This window comes from Theropithecus gelada, chromosome 17 (assembly GCF_003255815.1).
Source record: "Theropithecus gelada isolate Dixy chromosome 17, Tgel_1.0, whole genome shotgun sequence".
NCBI classification, from domain to species: Eukaryota; Metazoa; Chordata; class Mammalia; order Primates; family Cercopithecidae; genus Theropithecus; species Theropithecus gelada.
This window is the reverse complement of record NC_037685.1, coordinates 57,057,011-57,077,552: the sequence shown is the minus strand read 5'-3', so window position 1 is coordinate 57,077,552 and position 20,542 is coordinate 57,057,011. Positions and strand designations below refer to the sequence as shown.

Below are 20,542 nucleotides of genomic sequence, written 5' to 3'. Positions count from 1 at the left end.
TTAACGTGGGTTACTGGTAGCTACAGCTTCCGTCCGTTAGCAGCCCGGTGAGGTCTGCCTGGAGGTCATGTGCTCTCAGCACGAGTCCAGCACAGCCAGTGAGGAGGTGCGCCCAGGCCAGTGGGACAAGCTAGAGATACGGATTCTTTTTTTTTGAGACGGAGTCGGGCTCTGTCGCCCAGGCTGGAGTGCCGTGGCCAGATCTCAGCTCACTGCAAGCTCCGCCTCCCGGGTTCCCGCCATTCTCCTGCCTCAGCCTCCCGAGTAGCTGGGACCACAGGCGTCCATCACCTCGCCCAGCTAATTTTTTGTATTTTTTTTAGTAGAGACGGGGTTTCACCATGTTAGCCAGGATGGTCTCGATCTCCTGACCTCGTGATCCGCCCGTCTCGGCCTCCCAAAGTGCTGGGATTACAGGCTTAAGCCACCACGCCCGGCCTAGATATGGATTCTTATGCTAAATAATAACATCTAATATCGATTTGGTGCTTTTTGGGTCAGTTCTGTTCTGAGTGCTTTCTATGTATGAGTTCATTTATTCCTCAGCAACCCTAGGACGTAGGTATTTTCATGATCATCTTGGTTTTACAGATGAGAGGTTAAGGAACTTGCCCCAGGTCACACAGCTAATGAGTGGCCAGCCCAGGTTCTGAGACTCAGGCAGTCTGGCCGGGAGCCTGGAGCCCCATCCCTCTGTGCTGTAAGGCTTCTGTATTCTAGTGTCAACTTCCAAGCTTGCAAAAGTTCTGTGCAGGCCAACAAGAAGACCTCCCCGTGTGTCTGGACTGTGTGACCAGCTCTCTGAGACTCACCCGATACCGCAGGCGAATAACCTGGTGTGGGGGCGGCTCCTCTTCACCAGCTGCAACGTCAGGCTCTCGTTCTGGAGGTGCCCATCAGATACCAGGAGAATGTTCCGTGACCCTCGAGCAGGGTACAATAAGCTAAGATATCGGAGCGTTTTCCAGAAGTCTGTGTTCCCCATGGTAGGTGTGGCCGACTGGAGGAAATGAAGTGAAAGATTATGTTCTCCTTGTTGGATACAGTCACCATTTGCTGTCATCACTGACACATCTAAGGACAGTGTAGAGAGAGAGTGACACTGAAAATATTTTCTTTCCCTAATTATACACTTGTGAAACAACTAAACTTATATCCTTTTAGTTTATTTGATGTCACGCAGTAACTATAATATTATCACCTCATGCTTATTTGATTTTTTACAGTTTCCAGAGGACTATGACGTCTACGGGAAGAAATGTCCCATCCAATCAGCCCTGGATTTGCCAGCCTGGCTGAGGCAGCCGGTCAGTCTCAGTTTGCTTAATTTTATTATTATTTTATTTTCTTTCTTTTTTTTTTTTCTTTGAGATGGAGTCTCGCTCCGTCATTGCCCAGGCTGGAGTGCAGTGGCGCAATCTCGGCTCACTGCAACCTCCACTTCCTGGGTTCACATGATTCTCCTGCCTCAGCCTCCCAAGTGGCTGGGATTACAGGTGTCTGCCACCACACCTGGCTAATTTTTTGTATTGTAAGTAGAAAAGAGGTTTCACCATGTTGCTCAGGTTGGTCTCAAATTCCTGACCTCAGGTGATCCACCCACCTTGGCCTCCCAAAGTGCTGAGATTACAGGTGTGAGCCAACACGCCCAGCATTTCTTTTCTCTTTCTTTTTGTTTTAAACCTCAACCCATTTAGATGAAGCTGGCTGCATTTCAAGGGGAAAAAAAACAAAGGACAGAAGAAAACTTCTCAAAGCTGTTAATGCTAGTTGCATTAGGGTGGTAGGACATGGGTGGATTTTTTCTTTCTGTTCTTTTTAATTTCCAATTTTTCCTTAATGAGTTTATTATCATTTTAATTAATGAAATAAAGACCCCACCAATATACAAAAACCACAGGACTAGGGGTGCTCTGATGATGGCTTGAGGGGCCTAAGCCCTGGAGATCCCCCTAAAGCGTGGTAGGAAAAGACCCAAGAGACACAGGAAGCCTCTTGCACTCACCATGATGAACTCTGTTGCCGCGATATTGCTTGTGATATGCTTAGGATACGAAAATAACTCCTTGTAACCTGTGTAATAAGATCAGCATGAGGTGCTGCTTCCACACGTTCACTTGCTTGACCACTAACAAACAATCATGTTACTTCATACCATCACAGCTGTCGTAAAGGATGTTATATATTTATGTGTGTATCTTCCTTTTTAGAAAACTGTTTGATAATTTTAACATACAAAAGATTCGCCATAGGCCAGGCATGGTGGCTCATGCCTGCAATCCCAGCACTTTGGGAGGCCGACGTGGGTGCATCACCTGAGGTCAGGAGTTCAAGACCAGCCCTGGTCAACATGGTGAAACCCTGTGTCTGGTAAAAATACAAAAATTAGCTGGGTGTGGTGGTGGGCACCTGTAATCCCAGCCAGTGGGGAGGCTGAGGCCAGGAGGTAGAGGTTGCAGTGAGCTGAGATCGCACCACCGCATTCCAGCCTGGGCAACAAAGCAAGACTCTGTCTCAAAAAAAGAAAAAAATCACCACACGATTTTTCTAAATAACACATCATAGAGCATCAAACTGTGGTGCTTTACTATGCAAAATGTTGAGTCGAATTCCATGTGTACATGCAGATCGCTTGTGCAAAGGTGCAGGGCATTGCAATGGCCTGAGCAGCTTGGCCGCTGGAAGGCCACAGTCTCTGCTCATGCCCTTTGCACTCCCCATGCTTATCCGACCTCGGTCCCAGCAGGAGCAGAAGACCGTACCTCTGGGGAAAAGGGGCTGGGCCTTCTGCTGGATGGCACAGAGGATAAGAATCAATAGGACAGGACTGTTCCCTCAGTCCACTCTACGCACCTCTCATCCCAGAGGTGCTGCCTTCTGGTGGCTGAGATGTCCCTGGGCCCCACCTGGAGGGTGGCACTACCTCCCTTCTAGCGGTGCTGGCTGGATGCTTCCTGAGACCATTCCTTCCAGATTTTCTATGACTGTGCTGATGGCAAATGTTTTGTCCTTAGACTTGGGACCTACTCAACAGACCAAGGGTTTTGCATTTGGTTCAGTTGCTAATGCAATAGTAGCATTTATATCTCACTTACTGTGGAACAGGCACAGTTTAAAAATCCTTTACATATATTAGCTCAATCCTCCTCACAGCAACACTGTGAGTTAGGGACAATTATCCTCAGATCAGAGATGAGGAAACGGAGGCACCAGAAGTTCAAGTAGCACACCCAAGGTGACACAGAGCCTGTGAGTGGTACAGCTGGAATCTGGACCTAGGGGGTCCAGCTCCAGAGCTCTTGTTCTTCAGTTTCATACTAGGCTGCTCCTCACTGCACAGGCGGGATCAGGCACCCACAGCTGTCAGTTCTACAGAGCGTGATTCACATGTGGGGGAAGCACACGCAGGACCAGGGCCAAAGCGCACTCACCTGTGCCGAACTGGATAATGTTTACTTTGTGCTTCTCACCCACCAAGGACAGCGCATGCAAGGCAATTTGCTTGGCTTGCAAAAATGTCACACCCTCCATGGAACTGGAGCAGTCGAGACAAATAATCACTTCGCTCTCATTGGCTAGGTCAGGGAGGTGGACATCAAGATCAGGTTGAAAGACAAGCATGCAAGCCTGAAAGGAGAAAGAAGGTGATGGACTGGAGCTTCTTGTCACTTCAACTGGAAAAGGTCTACTTAGAAAACTCCAAAACTTTCTAGTGAGGTAAACTAATGCTATAAAAACAGAAAGAATGAGATGTAATTAACAACAAGATGGCCTACTAGGAGTTCCAGTCAAAAGTAGAATGTTAGAACTGGGAGTTTCCAATGGAGAAGACATAAACTTCTGAGAGGTCAAGAATTAACATCTGAAAAATCATATAGCATCAACATTATAGAACAAATATATATATATGTATATCTCATACACACTATTCTAAGAGGAATATACATGCCATTGTGATTACTAAAATACACACACATACCTTTTGTTCCATTAATTAACCAATACTTAACTACTATCACATAAGTTTCCTTTTTTTTTTTTTGAGACAGGGTCTCCCTCTGTCGTCCAGGCTGGCATGCAGTGGCACGATCACAGTTCACTTTAACCTCAACCTCCTGGACTCAAGCGATCGCCCTGCCTCAGCCTCCTGGGAAGCTGAAACCACAGGTGGGTAGGACCACACCTGGCTAATTTTTTTTCTTAATTTTTTTTTTTTTTTTTTGAGACGGAGTCTCGCTCTGTCGCCCAGGCTGGAGTGCAGTGGCGCAATCTCGGCTCACTGCAAGCTCCGCCTCCCGGGTTCACGCCATTCTCCTGCCTCAGCCTCCCGAGTAGCTGGGACTACAGGCGCCCACAACCACGCCCGGCTAATTTTCTTGTATTTTTAGTAGAGACGGGGTTTCACCGTGGTCTCGATCTCCTGACCTTGTGATCCGCCCGCCTCGGCCTCCCAAAGTGCTGGGATTACAGGCGTGAGCCACCGCGCCCGGCTTTCTTAATTTTTTATAGAGACAAGGTCTCACTATGTTTCCCAGCCTGGCTTCAAACTCCTGGGCTCAAGTGATCCACCTGCCTTGGCCTCCCAAAGTGCTGGGATTACAGGTGTGAGCCACTGCACCTGGCCTAAGTTTCTATTTTGATTTTAACTTAGGAAGAGACTCTTTGTCACAGCCACACAAAATGATCTTATTACCAACCACAAGTAATTGCTTATTTGTTTTTCCAGTATCAGTATTTTAAAAGTATAAAAAGCATACAGAATACCCAACGTAATGTCTGATAGAACATGTTCTTTTGGTGGAGCTTAAGGTAAAAATGCTAGTATGTACAGGCAAATCATCCACATAAGGGTTTTGGACGAAACGTCAGAAGTTTGGAATACTTGATATCATAAATATTTTTAGTTGTAGAATCTTGGGGTGTGAGAGTTCATTTTGTAATGCTAGTTTTTCAAGACAATAATATGCAAGTTTAACCAACTTATTCTGAAACGTTTTTTCAATAGCGTCTCCTATTTCTAAGTAAAAAGGAGTATACCTCGCTTTCTTTTTCTGGATGTTTTTCAACCCACATTCTTGGGAGATAGGCATCAGACAAACCGATGTGGAGAGAAAATCCACTGCTGTCTAACGAGCTGCCTTCCATGGTGCTGATGACAGCTTTGCAATCTGTGCGCTGCAAAACAAACACCACCACAACAAGGTGAGTAATGGAGTAACACCATATTAGCCGTCTGCACTTACCTGTCACGGAGCAAACCCTTGCATAGCTTACATAACTCTATTAAGAATCAACAAAGTAGTGGTAAATTCCAAAATAATGAAATGTAGGCTGGGTGCGGTGGCTCATGCCTGTAATCTCAGTGTTTTGGGAGGCCGAGGCGGGTGGATCACCTGAGGTCAGGAGTTTGAGGCCAGCCTGGCGAAACCCTGTCTCTACTAAAAATACAAAAAATTAGCTGGGTGTGGTGGTGGGCGCCTGTCATCCCAGCTACTCAGGAGGCTGAGGTAGGAGAATCGCTTGAACCCAGGAGGTGGAGGTTGCAGTGAGCCAACATCGCACCCACTGCACTTCAGCCTGGGTAACAAGAGCAAAACTCCGTCTAAAAAAAAAAAACTACAGACACACACACACACACACACAAAACAAAACAAAACAAAGAAACCAAAATAACAAAATGCAGGTTTTAGAAGACCATGAGCATATTAGTCACCCTTCTGCAATCCTAAGGTTGATTCACACAGTCAAATTTAGGTATGTGTGAGACAGTCTCAAACCCCGGATCCAAAGATTATAGATCTGCCCATTCAGTTAGACTTCTCTGGGTATAGCAGATGGCACATCAGATAAGGATCCCTTGAGCCCAGGAGTTTGCGATAAGCCTGGGCAACATGGTGAGACCCTGTCTCTACAATCTTTTATTTCTTTTTATTAGCCAGGTGTGGTGGCACAGGCCTGTAGCCCTAGCTACTCAGGAGCCTGAAGCAGGAGGATTGTTTGAGCCAAGGAGGTCAAGGATGAAGTGAGCCATGACTGCACCATTGTACTCTAGTCTGGGTGACAGATACAAGACCCTGTCTCAAAAAACAAAAGAAAACAAACAAGAAAACTCACAATATTATACATTTCTTGGCTCAGTGATAAACATCATTTACATAATAAACATTGACTATTGTGAAACAGGTCTTTTGGAATAAAGGAGAGCGGAAAAGTAGGGAGTGAGGTGGGTGGAGGGGGCAAGAGCTACACATCCAACTTCCATAACAGGAAGTCAAAAGATAATTTCTGAAACAGGTGAATCAAGAAAAATGATTAAAAATTAATATTTAAAAATTGGAGGCAAAATGAAAGAAATACCTCAAATATTCCAAGTGATTCACTGTCTCTGGAAACTGGTCTGGGAAGAATCAGGGGCAGGACTGCTGCTGCTTGTTAGAAGCTTTTGTTAGCATTATTTCACTTTGAAACCACGTGCATGCATTGCTTTGATAAGATAAAAGTAGGGTTAAAATAAGAGCTCTTAACAAATAAAAGATGCACTAACCTTTTGTTTCAGTTCATGTGTATCACTGAAAATAAATTCAATCACATACGGCATCTCAATAGACATAGTCAAAGAGAAGCTACCAAAAATGAAGAGAAAGTTGTCTCAGTCTATGATCTGAAATTTCTATCTGAAATTATTTCAAACAATTGTAAATGGAAATTTAAACCAGAAAACTAATATACATTGAATGATTAATTGACAGGTTTTATATTTTAGGTACTAACCTTTGCTTTGTTCCTATTTCTTTTATACAAATCTTCTCTACTGTATCCTGTTAAAAGAAAAACATATTTGTATAACTAAGCATATATTAAGTTTCACAATGAGACTCTAAACTGAATGTAATCTTGGCAAGGACACAACTGTCAGCAAGACAGCTGGTTTCACTTTCAAGTAGAGAAACACAAAGTTTGCTCATGGAATGACAGGAACTTCTAAAATACAACTGACCATTTTGACAGAGATTTTAAAACTCTACATATGTCTGTGTATATATATACACACACACACATTTTATACATGTGCTGTACATACAAAGTAGGAAGTTTGGAGGGATATACCAAAGCATTAACTAGTAGCTATCTCTGGGCGATGGGATAAAGGATGATTTTAATTTTTTTATTTTGGCTTATTTGTATTCTCTGTGCTTACTTAGTTCTTCATGATGAACATGCACTAGAGATATAACATGTTTTGAGTGATTAAGCAGAATAACAATATGCTTATTGATCATATCTGTATCTTTTATTCTTTTCATTTTATACACATAATGTATCTAAATGCATGTCAGTAAAATTGACTTTATGTCTAAAAGATTATTTTACATGCTTTTCTCCCCATGCATAAATTCCTCCACAGCCCTCCACTACCCTCCCTCCACTGCTGCCAAAATGCTTTTTCAAATCTTATGCGTACAAACCTGAAAGTTTTCATTCAAAGCCTTGTCCTGTTGCCAGGGCGCTACGGTGGCGGGCATGAAGAAGACACCAACAGTGCCCAGGATGCTGAGTTCTGTGATGTAGGTGATTTTTATAAGAACCTTAGCCTTAGGGGGTAAGTTTCCAACACTTACAGTAAAAACATCCTGAAACAGAAACATATGACTTAGTGCGCAACTTGAAAGCATATTCATTACATGCCAGCTAACTCCATGTACTTCTTAAGGAACTTGAACAACAACCTGCCAAATTCTTCCTCAGAAAAACAGTAATAAAACCTAAAAGACACATTGGTGAGGCTAGCAGAGAATCCTGGAGCCATTTACCAGTGATGGGAACAGGGTGATGTCTGCGGCAGGCAGACGGAGAGGGGCCCCCTTGGCAGCTGAACTGGGAAGAGGCACTCATGGACTCTGCCCCGGGGGCTCCGATGTGTGAGCTCCCTGCACAAGCGGGCCCTGCTGCACAGACAGCCTCCACAAAGCCCTTTCTTGAAGACCCTCCCTGACCTCCACGGCACCCAACACCACTTTTGCCAGCAGCTGTAGAACAGGGCAGTTTTTTCTAAGCTTGGCCCTTGCTTAATTGTTTTACCCTATGGTAATTTCTCATGTTATTTTTATTTTTATTTATTTATTTTTTAGAGATAGGATCTTGCTCTGTCATCCAGGCTGGAGGGCAGTGGTGCAGTCATAGCTTAATGTAGCCTTGAAACCCCAGGTCTAAGCCATCCTCCTAAGTAGCTGGGACTACAGACACGCACCACCATGCCTGGCTGATTTTTAAATAGTTTTGTACAGATGGGGTTGCCCAGGCTGGTCTCAAACTCCAGGCCTCAAGTGACCCACCTTGTGCTCCCAAAGTGCTGGGATTACAGGTGTGAGCTACCACACCCAGACTATCATGTTATTTTTAAATAAAAAGTCTTCAGCTTTCTTTTAATGGGATGTTGATAATCACTATACAAGGCGGCAACCCCATGACTAGCTAGTGCAGAAAAAAGAGGCTAGATGCATTTTTTCTGATAACTACACAGAGATCCTCTCAACATCCCCAACTATGTTCACCATTCTAATTGACCACACTATCATGAAAATTTTCTATATTTAGATTAGAATTAATTTAGGCTTAAAGGTTAAATTATTACTTTTGACATCAAAGACATCCATTTACAGGATGGAATTAAATAATAAAGAGGTGATTATTAAATACTTAATAGTGCTAGCCCGTAAAATAAATGTATGTATAAACACCTGGGGTTCATTTGAGAGACTGCCACTTTAAATAGAGTGGGATTGCAGTTCTGTTTCTGGGCAGGATATAGATGGATGCAGATAATGTCACTTCTGTTATAACACACCAGGCAATCTACAAAATCATAACTTGTCTTGAACTCGTCAACCAAGAAAACTGAATTCCAAAGAGGGGACAGATGGGACACAGGAACTGTGTGAACTCCTCCCGGCTGAGGGTGGGTGAGCTTGCTGGTTTAGAATTGGGAGCTCCTGACCCAAGGGGAGTTTGCATTCTCTCACAGGCATTTCCCCACATCCCCACAGCCTTCCACTGGGCCCACTGGAAAGGCTGGGCAGGACAGGAGACCAAGAGGGAGCACCTCTCAGTGGAGCAGGTGTGTGGGAGGTACTGGGGCCACTTCCCTGGATCCTTTCCCCACATGAAGCAAAAGCCTCCGGCTGCTGGAGGAGGGGCAGCAAACTCTCACTTCCAGAGCTGCGGGGAAGGGGCAGAAATAAACCAGGGATCGATCAGAAGCCTTCCTTACTAGCCCTGTGCCCAGGTGCTTGAAGAGTTTTCTTTCTTTTCTTTTCTGTTCCACTGCTTCAGAGAGGAACAGCCACCTCCCCATGGGGCAGGGGATGACACCCTCCTAGGCCCAGGACCCTGCGCTAGTACAAAGCAGGGATTGCTACAACTGGAGGAAAGGCAGGAAACTGTCCCCCAAACAACTCCTAACAGACACAAGGCAGAATGTGGCTGCCACTAAGGTAGGACAACGAACAGAAGTGCTAAGAAGTTCCCACCCTAAGGTCCAGGACTGCAGGCCCTGCCTAAGACTGAGGATGAACCAGAAGAATGCCCCTGCCCCACCAGGAGCCTAGTACAGCACATCAAGCAACGGCAGCCTAGCACTGGGGGAGGGGAAGAGTGGCTGTAACCACCTCTGTCGGACAGTGTGCAGGGTCTGCTGAAAGCTGGGGGCAGAGAATGAGCCTCAATGAGAATAGTTCTGGATTCAGGACCCAAAAGGCACAAGGTAGTGGCAGTCCACCACTAGAGGAATTTGAGACCGAGAGGAATAGTAACAACAGAGTACTGATAACAACAGCAGAACTCAAACTCAGCTCTTCAGCCCCTTCAGCTCTTCAACCCCTACACTAGTCTGAAAGAACAGGAGTTGCCATTTCTGGGCATAAATGCCATTTATTTCAGTCTCTCTTCTTTTATGCACAATGTCCAACATTCAATCACAAATTCCAAAATACACACATTTTTAAAAAGCAAGGAAAAAATGACAGGCAGATCCAGAGATAACCATGACACTGCCACAGACAGGACTATGATTAATATATGAAAAAACATACAGAAAACGTGAGGAATACATATGAACAGATGGAACCTTTCATTAGAGAGACTGAATTATATTTTTAAATGTCAAAAATGCTAGAAACAAATACACTATCAAAGTTGAAGGATTTGACAAGCCTATCAGCTGACTGACAATAGCTGAGAAAAGAATGAATGAACTTGAAGCTAGGTCAATAGAAATTATCCAAAATAAAATGCAACAAGAAATAAAAGTGAAAACACAGAGCTCCAAAAGCTGTGGTGCAATATCAAATATGGTCTAACATATATGTATTGAAGTCTCAGAAGGAGAAAGAGACAGAGAGAATGAGGGAGAAGAAATATTTCAATAGATAAGGGTCAAGACTGTCCCAAAATGAATGTGAGACAATCCAAACTCAGAGAAATCCAAGCAAAATAAGCAATACATTTTAAAAATAACATAAACACATCATAGTCAAACTACTGAAAACCAAAGATAAAGAGAATATTGAAGATAGCTTGAGAAAAAAGATACCTTCACATATAGAAGAACAACACAAGAATTAGAGCTGACTTCTGGTCAGAAACCATATAAGCCAGAAGAAAATAAAGCAACATATTTAAAATGCTGAAAGGAAAACAAATAAACTGTCACCTAGAATCCCATACTCAGCAAAAAAATATTTTTCAAAAATGAAGGTGAAAGATTTTGTGAGATAAAAGATAAAAGCACTCCTCGCTAGCACACTTGCATCAGAAAAAGAAAATAAAGAAAACTCTTCAAACAGAAGGAAGATTTCTTTGTATCTGTACAAAGAAATGAAGAGCACCAGAAACGGTAAAAATGAGAATAAACGTAGAGACATTTCCCCTTATTTTTAATTGCTTTAAAATATAGTTGATCATCACATAAACAGAACTAAAGACAAAAGCCACATGATTACCTCACTAGACACAGAAAAGGTCTTTGTACAATTCAACAACCCTTTATGTTAAAAACTCTCAGTTAACTAGGTATTCATGGAACATATCTCAAAATAATAAGAGCCATTAATGACAAACCCACAGCCAATATCATACTGACTGGTCAAAAGCTGGAAGCATTCCCCTTGAAAACCAGCACAACACAAGGATGCCTTCTCTCACCACTCCTATTCAATATAGTATTCAAAGTTCTGGCCAGGGGAATCAGGCAAGATAAAGAAAATAAAGATTATTCAAATAGGAAGAGAGGAAGTCAAACTACCTCTGTTTGCAGATGACAAGATCGCATATCTAGAAAACCCCATTGTCTCAGCCCAAAAGCTTCTTTTTTTTTTTTTTTTGAGATGAAGTCTTGCTCTGTGCCCCAGGCTGGAGTGCAGTGGGGCGATCTCGGCTCACTGCAAGCTCCGCCTCCCGGGTTCACGCCATTCTCCTGCCTCAGCCTCCCGAGTAGCTGGGACTACAGGCGCCCGCCACCTCGCCCGGCTAATTTTCTTGTATTTTTAGTAGAGACGGGGTTTCACCGTGTTAGCCAGGATGGTCTCGATCTCCTGACCTCGTGATCCGCCCGTCTCGGCCTCCCAAAGTGCTGGGATTACAGGCTTGAGCCACTGCGCCCGGCCCCAAAAGCTTCTTAAGCTGATAAGCAACTTCAGCAAAATCTCAGGATACAAAATCAACGTGCAAAAGTCACAAGCATTCCTATACACCAACAACAGACAAGCAGAGAAGCAAATCATGAATGAACTCCCATTCACAATTGCTACAAAGAGAATAAAACACATAGGAATACAGCTAACAAGGGAAGTGAAGGACCTCTTCAAGGAGAACTATAAACCACTGCTCAAGGCAATCAGACAGGACACAAACAAATGGAAAAACATCCATGCTCATGGATAGGAAGAATAAACATCATGAAAATGCCCATACTGCCCAAAGTAATGTATAGCTTCAACGCTACTCCCATTAAATTACCATTGACATTCTTCACAGAATTAGAAAACACTAGGTTAAAATTCATACGGAACCAAAAAACAGCCTGTATTGCCAAGACAATCCTAAGCAAAAAGAACAAAGCTGGAGGCATCACACTACCAGACTTCACACTATACTATAAGGCTACAGTAAACAAAACAGCATGGTACAAGTACAAAAATAGACATATAGACCAACGGAACAGAATAGAGATCTCAGAAGTAACACCACACATCTACAACTGTCTGATCTTCAACAAACCTGACAAAAACAAGCAATGGGGAAAGGATTCCCTATTTAATGAATGGTGCTGGGAAAACTGGCTAGCCATATGCAGAAAATTAAAACTGGACCCCTTCCTTAAACTTACACAAAAAATAATTCAACATGGATTAAAGACTTAAATATAAAACCAAAAACTCTAAAAATTCTAGAAGAAAATCTAGGCAATACCATTCAGGACATAGGCACGGTCAAAGATTTTATGAGGAAAACATCAAAAGCAATTGCAGCAAAAGCAAAAAACTGACAAATGGGATCTAATTAAACTAAAGAGCTTCTGCACAGCAAAACAAACTATCATCAGAGTGACCAGACAGCCTACAGAATGAGAGAAAATTTTTGCAATCTATCCATCTGACAAAGGTCTAATATCCAGAATCTACAAGAAACTTAAACAAATTTACGAGAAAAAAAAAAAACAACCCCATTAAACAGTGGGCAAAGGACATGAACAGACACTTCTCGAAAGAACACATTTATGTGGCCAAAAAAAATAAGAAAAAAAACTCAACATCACTAATCATTAGAGAAATGCAAATCAAAACCACAATGAGATACCATCTCATGCCAGGCAGAATGGCAATTGTTAAAAAATCAAGAAACAACAGATGCTGGCGGGGCTGTGGAGAAATAGGAATGCTTTTAGTCTGTTGGTGGGAATGTAAATTAGTTCAACCATTGTGGAAGACAGTGTGGTCTTCCTCAAAGACCTAGAACCAGAAATACCACTTGACCCACCAATCCTATTACTGGGTATATACCCAGAGGAATATAAATCATTCCATTATAAAGATACATGCACGTGTATATTCGTTGCAGCACTATTCACAAAAGCAAAGACATAGAATCAACCCAAATGCCCATCAATGATAGACTGGATAAAGAAAATGTGGTACCTATGTACCATGGAATACCATGCAGCCATAAAAAGGAATGAGACCATGTCCTTTGCAGGAACATGGATGAAACTGGAAGCCATTATCCTCACAAACTAACACAGGAACACAAAACTAAACGCAGGATGTTCTTACTTATAAGTGGGAGCTGAACAATGAGAACACATGGACACAGGGAGGGGAACAATACACACTGGGGCTTGTTGGGGGGCTGGGGGAGGGAGAGCATCAGGATAAACAGCTAATGCATGTGGGGCCTAATACCTGGGTGAGGGGTTGACAGGTGCAGCAAACCTCCATGGCACACGTTTACCTATGTAACAAACCTGCATGTCCTGCACATGTATCCCACAACTTAAAAAAAAAGAATAGTTGAATATATAACAACACATTGTAGGATTTATAATATATGAAGAAATAAAATACATGACGACAATATCACAAAGGATATGGGAAAAAAGAAATGAACGTATACTGGTTGTAATGTAATGTATTCTGGTTGTAAGGTTCTTACGTACGTAGTAGTATAATATTGTAGGCTGTATGTGGTAAGTTAAAGATGTATATAGTAGTAAACCCTAAAGCAGTGCTGACCAATGTAACTTTCTATGATGATAAAAATATTCTATCTATGCACTAAGTAATAAGATAGCCACTGGCCACATGAAACATTTTATTTTATACTTAAATGTAAATATCCACATATAATAAGTGGTTACCATATTTAACATATATTTAACATGTGGCTTTGGAGCAACAATCAAAACTTTAATTTTTTTATTTTTTGAGACAGGGTCTCACTTTGTTGCTCAGGCTGTGCAGTGGCACCATTGTGGCTCATTGTGGCCTCGACTTCTCAGGCTCAAGTAATCCTCCCACCTCAGCCCCTTAAGTAGCTGGGACTACAGGCATGCATCACCACACCCAGCTAATTTTTGTATTTTTTGTAGATTTGGGGTTTTACCATGTCGCCCAAGCTGGTCTTGAACTCCTGGGCTCAAGTGATCCATCTATCTCAGCCTCCCAAAGTGTTGGGATTACAGGCATGAGCAACCACACCTGGCCAACAATCAAAACTTTTTAAGAGACATATAACTGGCCGGGCGCGGTGGCTCACGTCTGTAATCCCAGCACTTTGGGAGGCAGAGGCAGGAGGATCACTTGAGGTTAGGGGTTTGAGACCAGCCTGGCCAACATGGTGAAACCCTATCTCTACTAAAAATACAAAAATTAGCTGGGTGTCGTGGTGTGTGCCTGTAGTCCCAGCTACTTGGGAGGCTGGGGCAGGAGAATCGCTCAAACTGGGAGGCAGAGGTTGCAGTGAGCCAAAATTACGCCACTGCACTCCAGCCTGGGTGAGAGTGAGACTGTCTCAAAAAAAAAAATAAATAAATAAATAAATAAAAGATGGAATTAATAAGCCAATAATGGAGATACAATGGAATCATTTAAAAAACAATACAAGAGAAAGTAGGAAGAGAGAGGGAAAGGAACAAAGAACAAATGGTACAAATAGAAAACAACTAGCAAGATCGTAGATATAAATCTGACCAGATTAGTAATTGTATTAAATAAAAATGACCTAAACAATACAAAGTGCAGAAACTATCAGATTGGATAAAGCAGCAAAATTCAATAGTATGCTATCTAGATAGTATAGGGTTATGGTGACAAGTCAGTCTAGATGTTTTGAAAAGGAGAAAATCATCAAATAGTCACATAAATTGAAGTCTTGGACACATTGCCATTTAATCTGGCAATGAGGAGGATACAAGTCGTCCTAGGCGGGCACTGTCTTCATCCTTGGTTTCAGCACCACAATTTTCTCTTTATTTTACCATTAAGTATCCTTTTCTGTTACTTCCACACTTAAATATTGGGGATTAAAAGCTAGACCTCTATCTTTACAAACAGTATATTAAGAGTTATAAGACAAATATGTCCAGGTGGCCATGGGAAAATGAAACCACGCGTCTTTCCTGGGGGAAGGCAGGAAAAGCTTAGATGGAGGGATTCCTAAGCTAAGATTTGTTTGTTTGTTTAGAGACAGGATCTTGCTCTGTTGCCCAGGTTGGTGTGTAGTGTTGTTAACACAGCTCACTGCAGCCTCAAACTCCTGGGTTCAAGTGATCCTCCCGCCCTGGCCTCCCAAAGTGCTGGGATTACAGGTATTTATATAACAACACATGGTATTGTTATACACCTGGCATATATGGTATTTATATAACAACACATGAATACCATATGATATGAGAACATTATAGTCACAAGATGTCAAACACATTCTGGGAGACCTGAAGGCTTGGGTTAGCAATAGTTCTGATCAGACTTTACCCACAGGTAATATCTCTTGTGAAGACTGTTTTCTTGTGGACTATATTCCTAGGGAAATATGTAAGTATTTAGGAGGAAACATTTACCAACTCACATAGGAAGACACCCTGATATTAAGTGGCAGCCTCTCAAATGAACCCCGGGCTTCTATACACACAGTTTGGCCATATATAGAGCTAGCATTGTTAACTGTTCAATAATCACCTCTTCATTGCCTATTCCCATCCTGCAAGTGGATATCTTAGATGTCAAGACCAATAATTTACCCCTTAGATCTATATTAATCTTGAATGTGCCCCTAGCCCCAGCAAATGTTAAATTTTCAGAACACCATGGCCATGTGTCACCCTCAGAGGCGATACTCAAACATATGGCCCCATCTGCAAAAACAACTAAAATACCTGCACTAGAGTTAGACACTGACTACACGCAATCTAGCACCTGCCAGAGGCCTCGTGAAAACACCTGATATTTAAGGAAAGTAGTCCAGTGGACCTGCCAGCTGTTCCCACTTCCACGCTGTCCAGGTCACGTCCCTGCTAAAGCGAATCACCTAAAAGCACAGGAACTGGGCCCAAGTAGGACCCGGCAGAAATGCCTCCCTGCTTTATGATTGGACCATCTGTTGGGTGAGCTTACTTCCAGGAAAACTGTAAACATATCACATTCTTCTTTTTTTTTGAGGCAGAGTTTTACTCTTGTCGCCCAGGCTGGAGTGCAATGGCACAATTTTGGCTCACTGCAACCTCCGCCCCGCGGGTTCAAGCAATTCTGCTGCAGCCTCTCCAGTAGCTGGGACTACAGGTGCCTGCCACCACGCCCAGCTAATTTTTATATTTTTAGTAAGATGGGGTTTCACCAAGTTGGCCAGGGTAGTCTCGAATTCCTGCCCTCAGGTGATCCGCCCACCTCAGCCTCTCTAAGTGCTGGGATTAAGGCGTGAGTCATTGCGCCCAGCCAATGTATCACACTCTTATCAGCAGATGAAAGTTATATACCTCAAATGTTATCGTTTTCTCTGTCATTCCGTCTGGAAAACTCGGTTCCCAATGACAGGCCTAGCTCTTCCTGTTTGTCTGGAATTACTGACGCCGTTTCCTCCTTGGTTCAGATAAGTCAAATGGGTCTGACTGGCGTGGCTTCCCCTTACGTAGAGCAAGCGAAACTCTGGGGCCTACAGCAGTGTAAATTATCTCAGCCTCTAGCATGAATTTCATAGTTCAAATCCTGTTCTAAGTCTCTTTCCCTTTCCTGTATGCATACGGCGCGCACACCACGCCATACCGGAGCATCCTGACTCATCAGGTAAGCGCCATGGCCCTGGGTCACGGCTTCTCGGTACTCTCGCTGGGCTTCTTCCTTCTCTTTAATCTGGAAAAGATGAGTTTTAAATCATTCCTTCCATGAAGAGTGACTTCAGACTTTAATGAAGAAAACAACATCAATGTTTATTAAAACTCAGGCAAAAACTAAAAACCGAGTCTAAGATGAATGGAGACGTAAATAAAGTGATCATCGAAATGTACTTATCTGATAAGAACCTGAACCAGGAAAGGTCAACTAAAGAGAAGTCTCTTTCAGTTGTGATCAAAATATTTCAGAATCAATAGTGAAAAAAATTTTTTTTGGTTGGGAGTTTATGTGGAACAAAACATAATTACTTTAAATTTTGGAAATTGTAGTTTATAATTGTAACTGTGCACTAATCCTTACAATAAACAAAGAATTAATCAACTGTTGTTTATTTTTTTTAGAAAGTTATAATAGCTTTCATTTCAGCTCGAACCCCTGACCTCAAGTGATCCACCTGCCTCAGCCTCCCGAAGTGCTGGGATTACAAGCATGAGCCACCGCACCCAGCCCTCTTAAACTTTTCATGCTGAAATCACTCTTACAGTGCCAAGGCAAAGAATGTGCAAGACACTGACGATGAAGATTGGACAGATAAGGGCAGAAACCCTTCATCAGGGAGGGATGTTTGAGGGAGGCTCACTGTGCAAGAACTGGTTCTTCAAAGAATATTCTTGTTTTATGACAAGGCTGCTACTCAAGCTTATAGCCATGGGGACTCCGAAAACAAAGGTTCTGGGAAATGGAAGCTGACTTTGAAAGCAGACAGCGGGCACGATGCATCTTCTCGCCTTACCTTTCCAACTATGTGCTTCCCATTGATGAAGGCTTCGAAGCCACACACAGCGGCCTTGTCATCCAAAGGAAAGATGTATTTTGCCTCAATGGGCACATGACTTTTATTTGTGTATGTCTGAAAAACAATGACCTGAAGAAGAAAAAAAAGCCATACATCTGATGAGACCACATGGACTACATGTGCAGGAACAAGGACGAATGAAAATGATTTTGCATATTTATTTGAATTTCCTTGAATTTGTATCACGTCCCTCAAATTCCCAACCCTGGCTTCACTTCTGCAATGGAGAGCCAGTGTCATGTGATAAAAGGCACCAGTCCCACGGTTGGGTGGTTCATACATGTCTGACTGGAACAGAAGCCACCTGAAGTCTGTCTTACCAACACTGACTTAGCACAGGCCATATAGCTCTTGTTAAGACGGCTGGAAAATTGCCCCTTTCGTGTTGTGGGCTTTGATGCCTCCCTTAGTGCCATGTTGGCTGGAAACGATTCCAGAATAGTCCTTCTATCCTATCGGCTCTCAGGACTTGGCATTTCCTCCTGGGGACCTCTCTGTGGCTTTCCCCCTCTCCACACAGCCCTCATCTAGCTCCTCATCTCTCTGTGCCTTGGTTCTTCCAGAATCAAGTGTTCTCCACTCCTCTCTGTTGTCTGTATTATCTAATTAATCTTTCCAACAGACTGTTTTCATCACTCCTTCACTCAGGAAAAGGCGGGAGGGCAGAGCCAGTCAGATTTGCTGATGGGGACGGGACACGAGAGAAAGCTCTACCACTGCATCTGGCCACCTGGCACCCCTGGCACTGCCTTCCATCCTGTGACTGTGGATGATGAACCTGCTGCGAGCTCCTGGCTGTGGCCCCAGCACCTGCATTAAATAACCCTCCTGCGATGCTTGTCTTTTTGCTTTGACCAGTTCTTACTCACTTGGTATTTAATGCTCTTTGTGAGCTTTAGTGCAGATAATTTAATAAGGTAGGGTTTGTTCCTTCTCTTTCAACAACCTGGTTTTTTTGGTTGGTTGTTTGTTTTGAGACAGGGTCTCCCTCAGGCCTTGGCAGACTCCATCACTTCCTACACCCCCACTGCACACATTATTCTCCACATCACCAGGTCCCTTAACTGAATTCTGTCAATCATCTCCTCTACGTGATGTGACGTTGCGCCCGCTGTGTCCCCTTCAGGACTGAGACTGCTAGGAGTGTCACCTGTGGGGCGTCTCCCCAGGAACCATCCTCAGCCAAAGACAAACTGCCTTAGCCAAGGTTCTGACCCCTCCCTGGAGCAGCCCATATCCCAGGACTAGCCCCAGTGGGGCTACAAAGCCCGGCCCCCTTGCCTTGATTCAGACCTTCTCTCAAGGACCACTCTGGCCCAGAGCTTCCCCCAAGATCATCTGAGGAGTCTGTTGTCTCCTTGGCCACGTCCTGCCTCCCTCACTCCCTCACAGGTGCAGCTTCCGCAGGCACAGTCCCACAGGCTTCCTGAAAACAAATTCCATCCAGAGTCTGCTTTCCAGGGAACGTGACCTAATACTTCTCCCACTGGTCCTCTTCCTACTGTTCCTAACATGGTGGCCGGAGTGAGCCAGTTAAAACAGGTCTGTTCATGTCATTCCTCTGCCAAACATCTAGAAGCTTCCATTTCACTCACAGTCAAGGACAGCATGACCTGTGTGCTGATGTGAGAGCCCCTCACCTCTCTGACTCAGTCCTCATGCACTCTCCCCTTTCCACCCCACTGCAGCCACAGTGCGTCTCCTTGGCGTGCCTGGACCAGATCCTCCTCCTTCCCACCTCAGAGCCTTGGCATGTGATGTTGCCGCTGCCTGGAATAAGCATCCTCCAATGTCCACACGGTTTAGCCGCCACTTCCTTCAGGTCTGTATGCAGGTGTCACCTTCTCAGGGGGGCCTCCTCAGCCATTCTGTTTACAGGTTCAAAGGCCCCGTCTTTCACAGCTCCTATCCCCTCCTGCTTTCATTTTTCTCTTCAGCCCCTGTCACCATCTAACGTGTCATGTGTTTCACTCTTTCATCATGGTGACTGCCTATTCCCCCACACAGTGTGTGCTCCACAAGGGCGGAGCTTTGGTACTGTGCATTGCTGGATGCTCAGAGCCTAGCTAGTCCCTGGCATGGAGTGCTCAGTGAATAGCTTTTGAATAAATGAATTTTAGAAATGTATCTATTCCCTTTAGCTCATGCAACTGCAATCAAATTCGCATGTATGGTTTACATCCATGTAGTTTAAGTGTCATAAAGCCACAGAAAACATACCTGGGCTACAGTGTCTATGATTCTCCCCTTGATGTTGACATCCTCCAGAGGAACCAAGTTCCCAGAGGCATCCTGGAGGCCGGCCTTGGTGCTGCTGGAAGTTTTGGCATCTGGTAACTGGTAATCTAAACGTTAAAAATGTTACCATTAGCTTTCAAAACCATCCCTGTCTATGTTTGTTGTTGTCTTGATCTTTATTCCTTCTCCATGCCTTCATGCATTATATTTTAGGGAAATTGGACAAATAGCATTTTATGATTTTCAATAGCCAATTCTGAAAAGCAAGTGAACCCACATTAGAAAAATGGGAGGTGTGCCGGGCGCGGTGGCTCAAGCCTGTAATCCCAGCACTTTGGGAGGCCGAGACGGGCGGATCACGAGGTCAGGAGATCGAGACTATCCTGGCTAACACGGTGAAACCCCGTCTCTACTAAGAAATACAAAAAATAGCCGGGCGAGGTGGCGGGCGCCTGTAGTCCCAGCTACTCGGGAGGCTGAGGCAGGAGAATGGCGTAAACCCGGGAGGCGGAGCTTGCAGTGAGCTGAGATCCGGCCACTGCACTCCAGCCTGGGCGACAGAGCCAGACTC

At 43.8% G+C, this 20,542-nt stretch overlaps 1 protein-coding gene across 3 annotated transcripts in view; it reads right to left on the bottom strand.

The window, feature by feature from the left end:
* Positions 1–20,542, bottom strand: part of PARP4 (poly(ADP-ribose) polymerase family member 4) — a 94,198-nt gene that overhangs the window by 35,965 nt on the left and 37,691 nt on the right. For all 3 annotated transcript variants that reach the window (XR_003116482.1, XM_025364239.1, XM_025364238.1), the window contains exons 15-24: positions 19,954–20,078; positions 17,671–17,802; positions 16,809–16,895; positions 7,467–7,631; positions 6,772–6,818; positions 6,545–6,623; positions 5,038–5,175; positions 3,432–3,627; positions 2,006–2,073; positions 813–1,000 (exon numbers count right to left, since the gene is read on the bottom strand). Coding sequence is in view for 2 of the 3 variants with exons in the window: in XM_025364239.1 (XP_025220024.1) it covers positions 813–1,000; positions 2,006–2,073; positions 3,432–3,627; positions 5,038–5,175; positions 6,545–6,623; positions 6,772–6,818; positions 7,467–7,631; positions 16,809–16,895; positions 17,671–17,802; positions 19,954–20,078 (1,225 nt within the window). In the remaining variant the exon portion in view is untranslated. The remainder of the gene's footprint in view (positions 1–812; positions 1,001–2,005; positions 2,074–3,431; positions 3,628–5,037; positions 5,176–6,544; positions 6,624–6,771; positions 6,819–7,466; positions 7,632–16,808; positions 16,896–17,670; positions 17,803–19,953; positions 20,079–20,542) is intronic.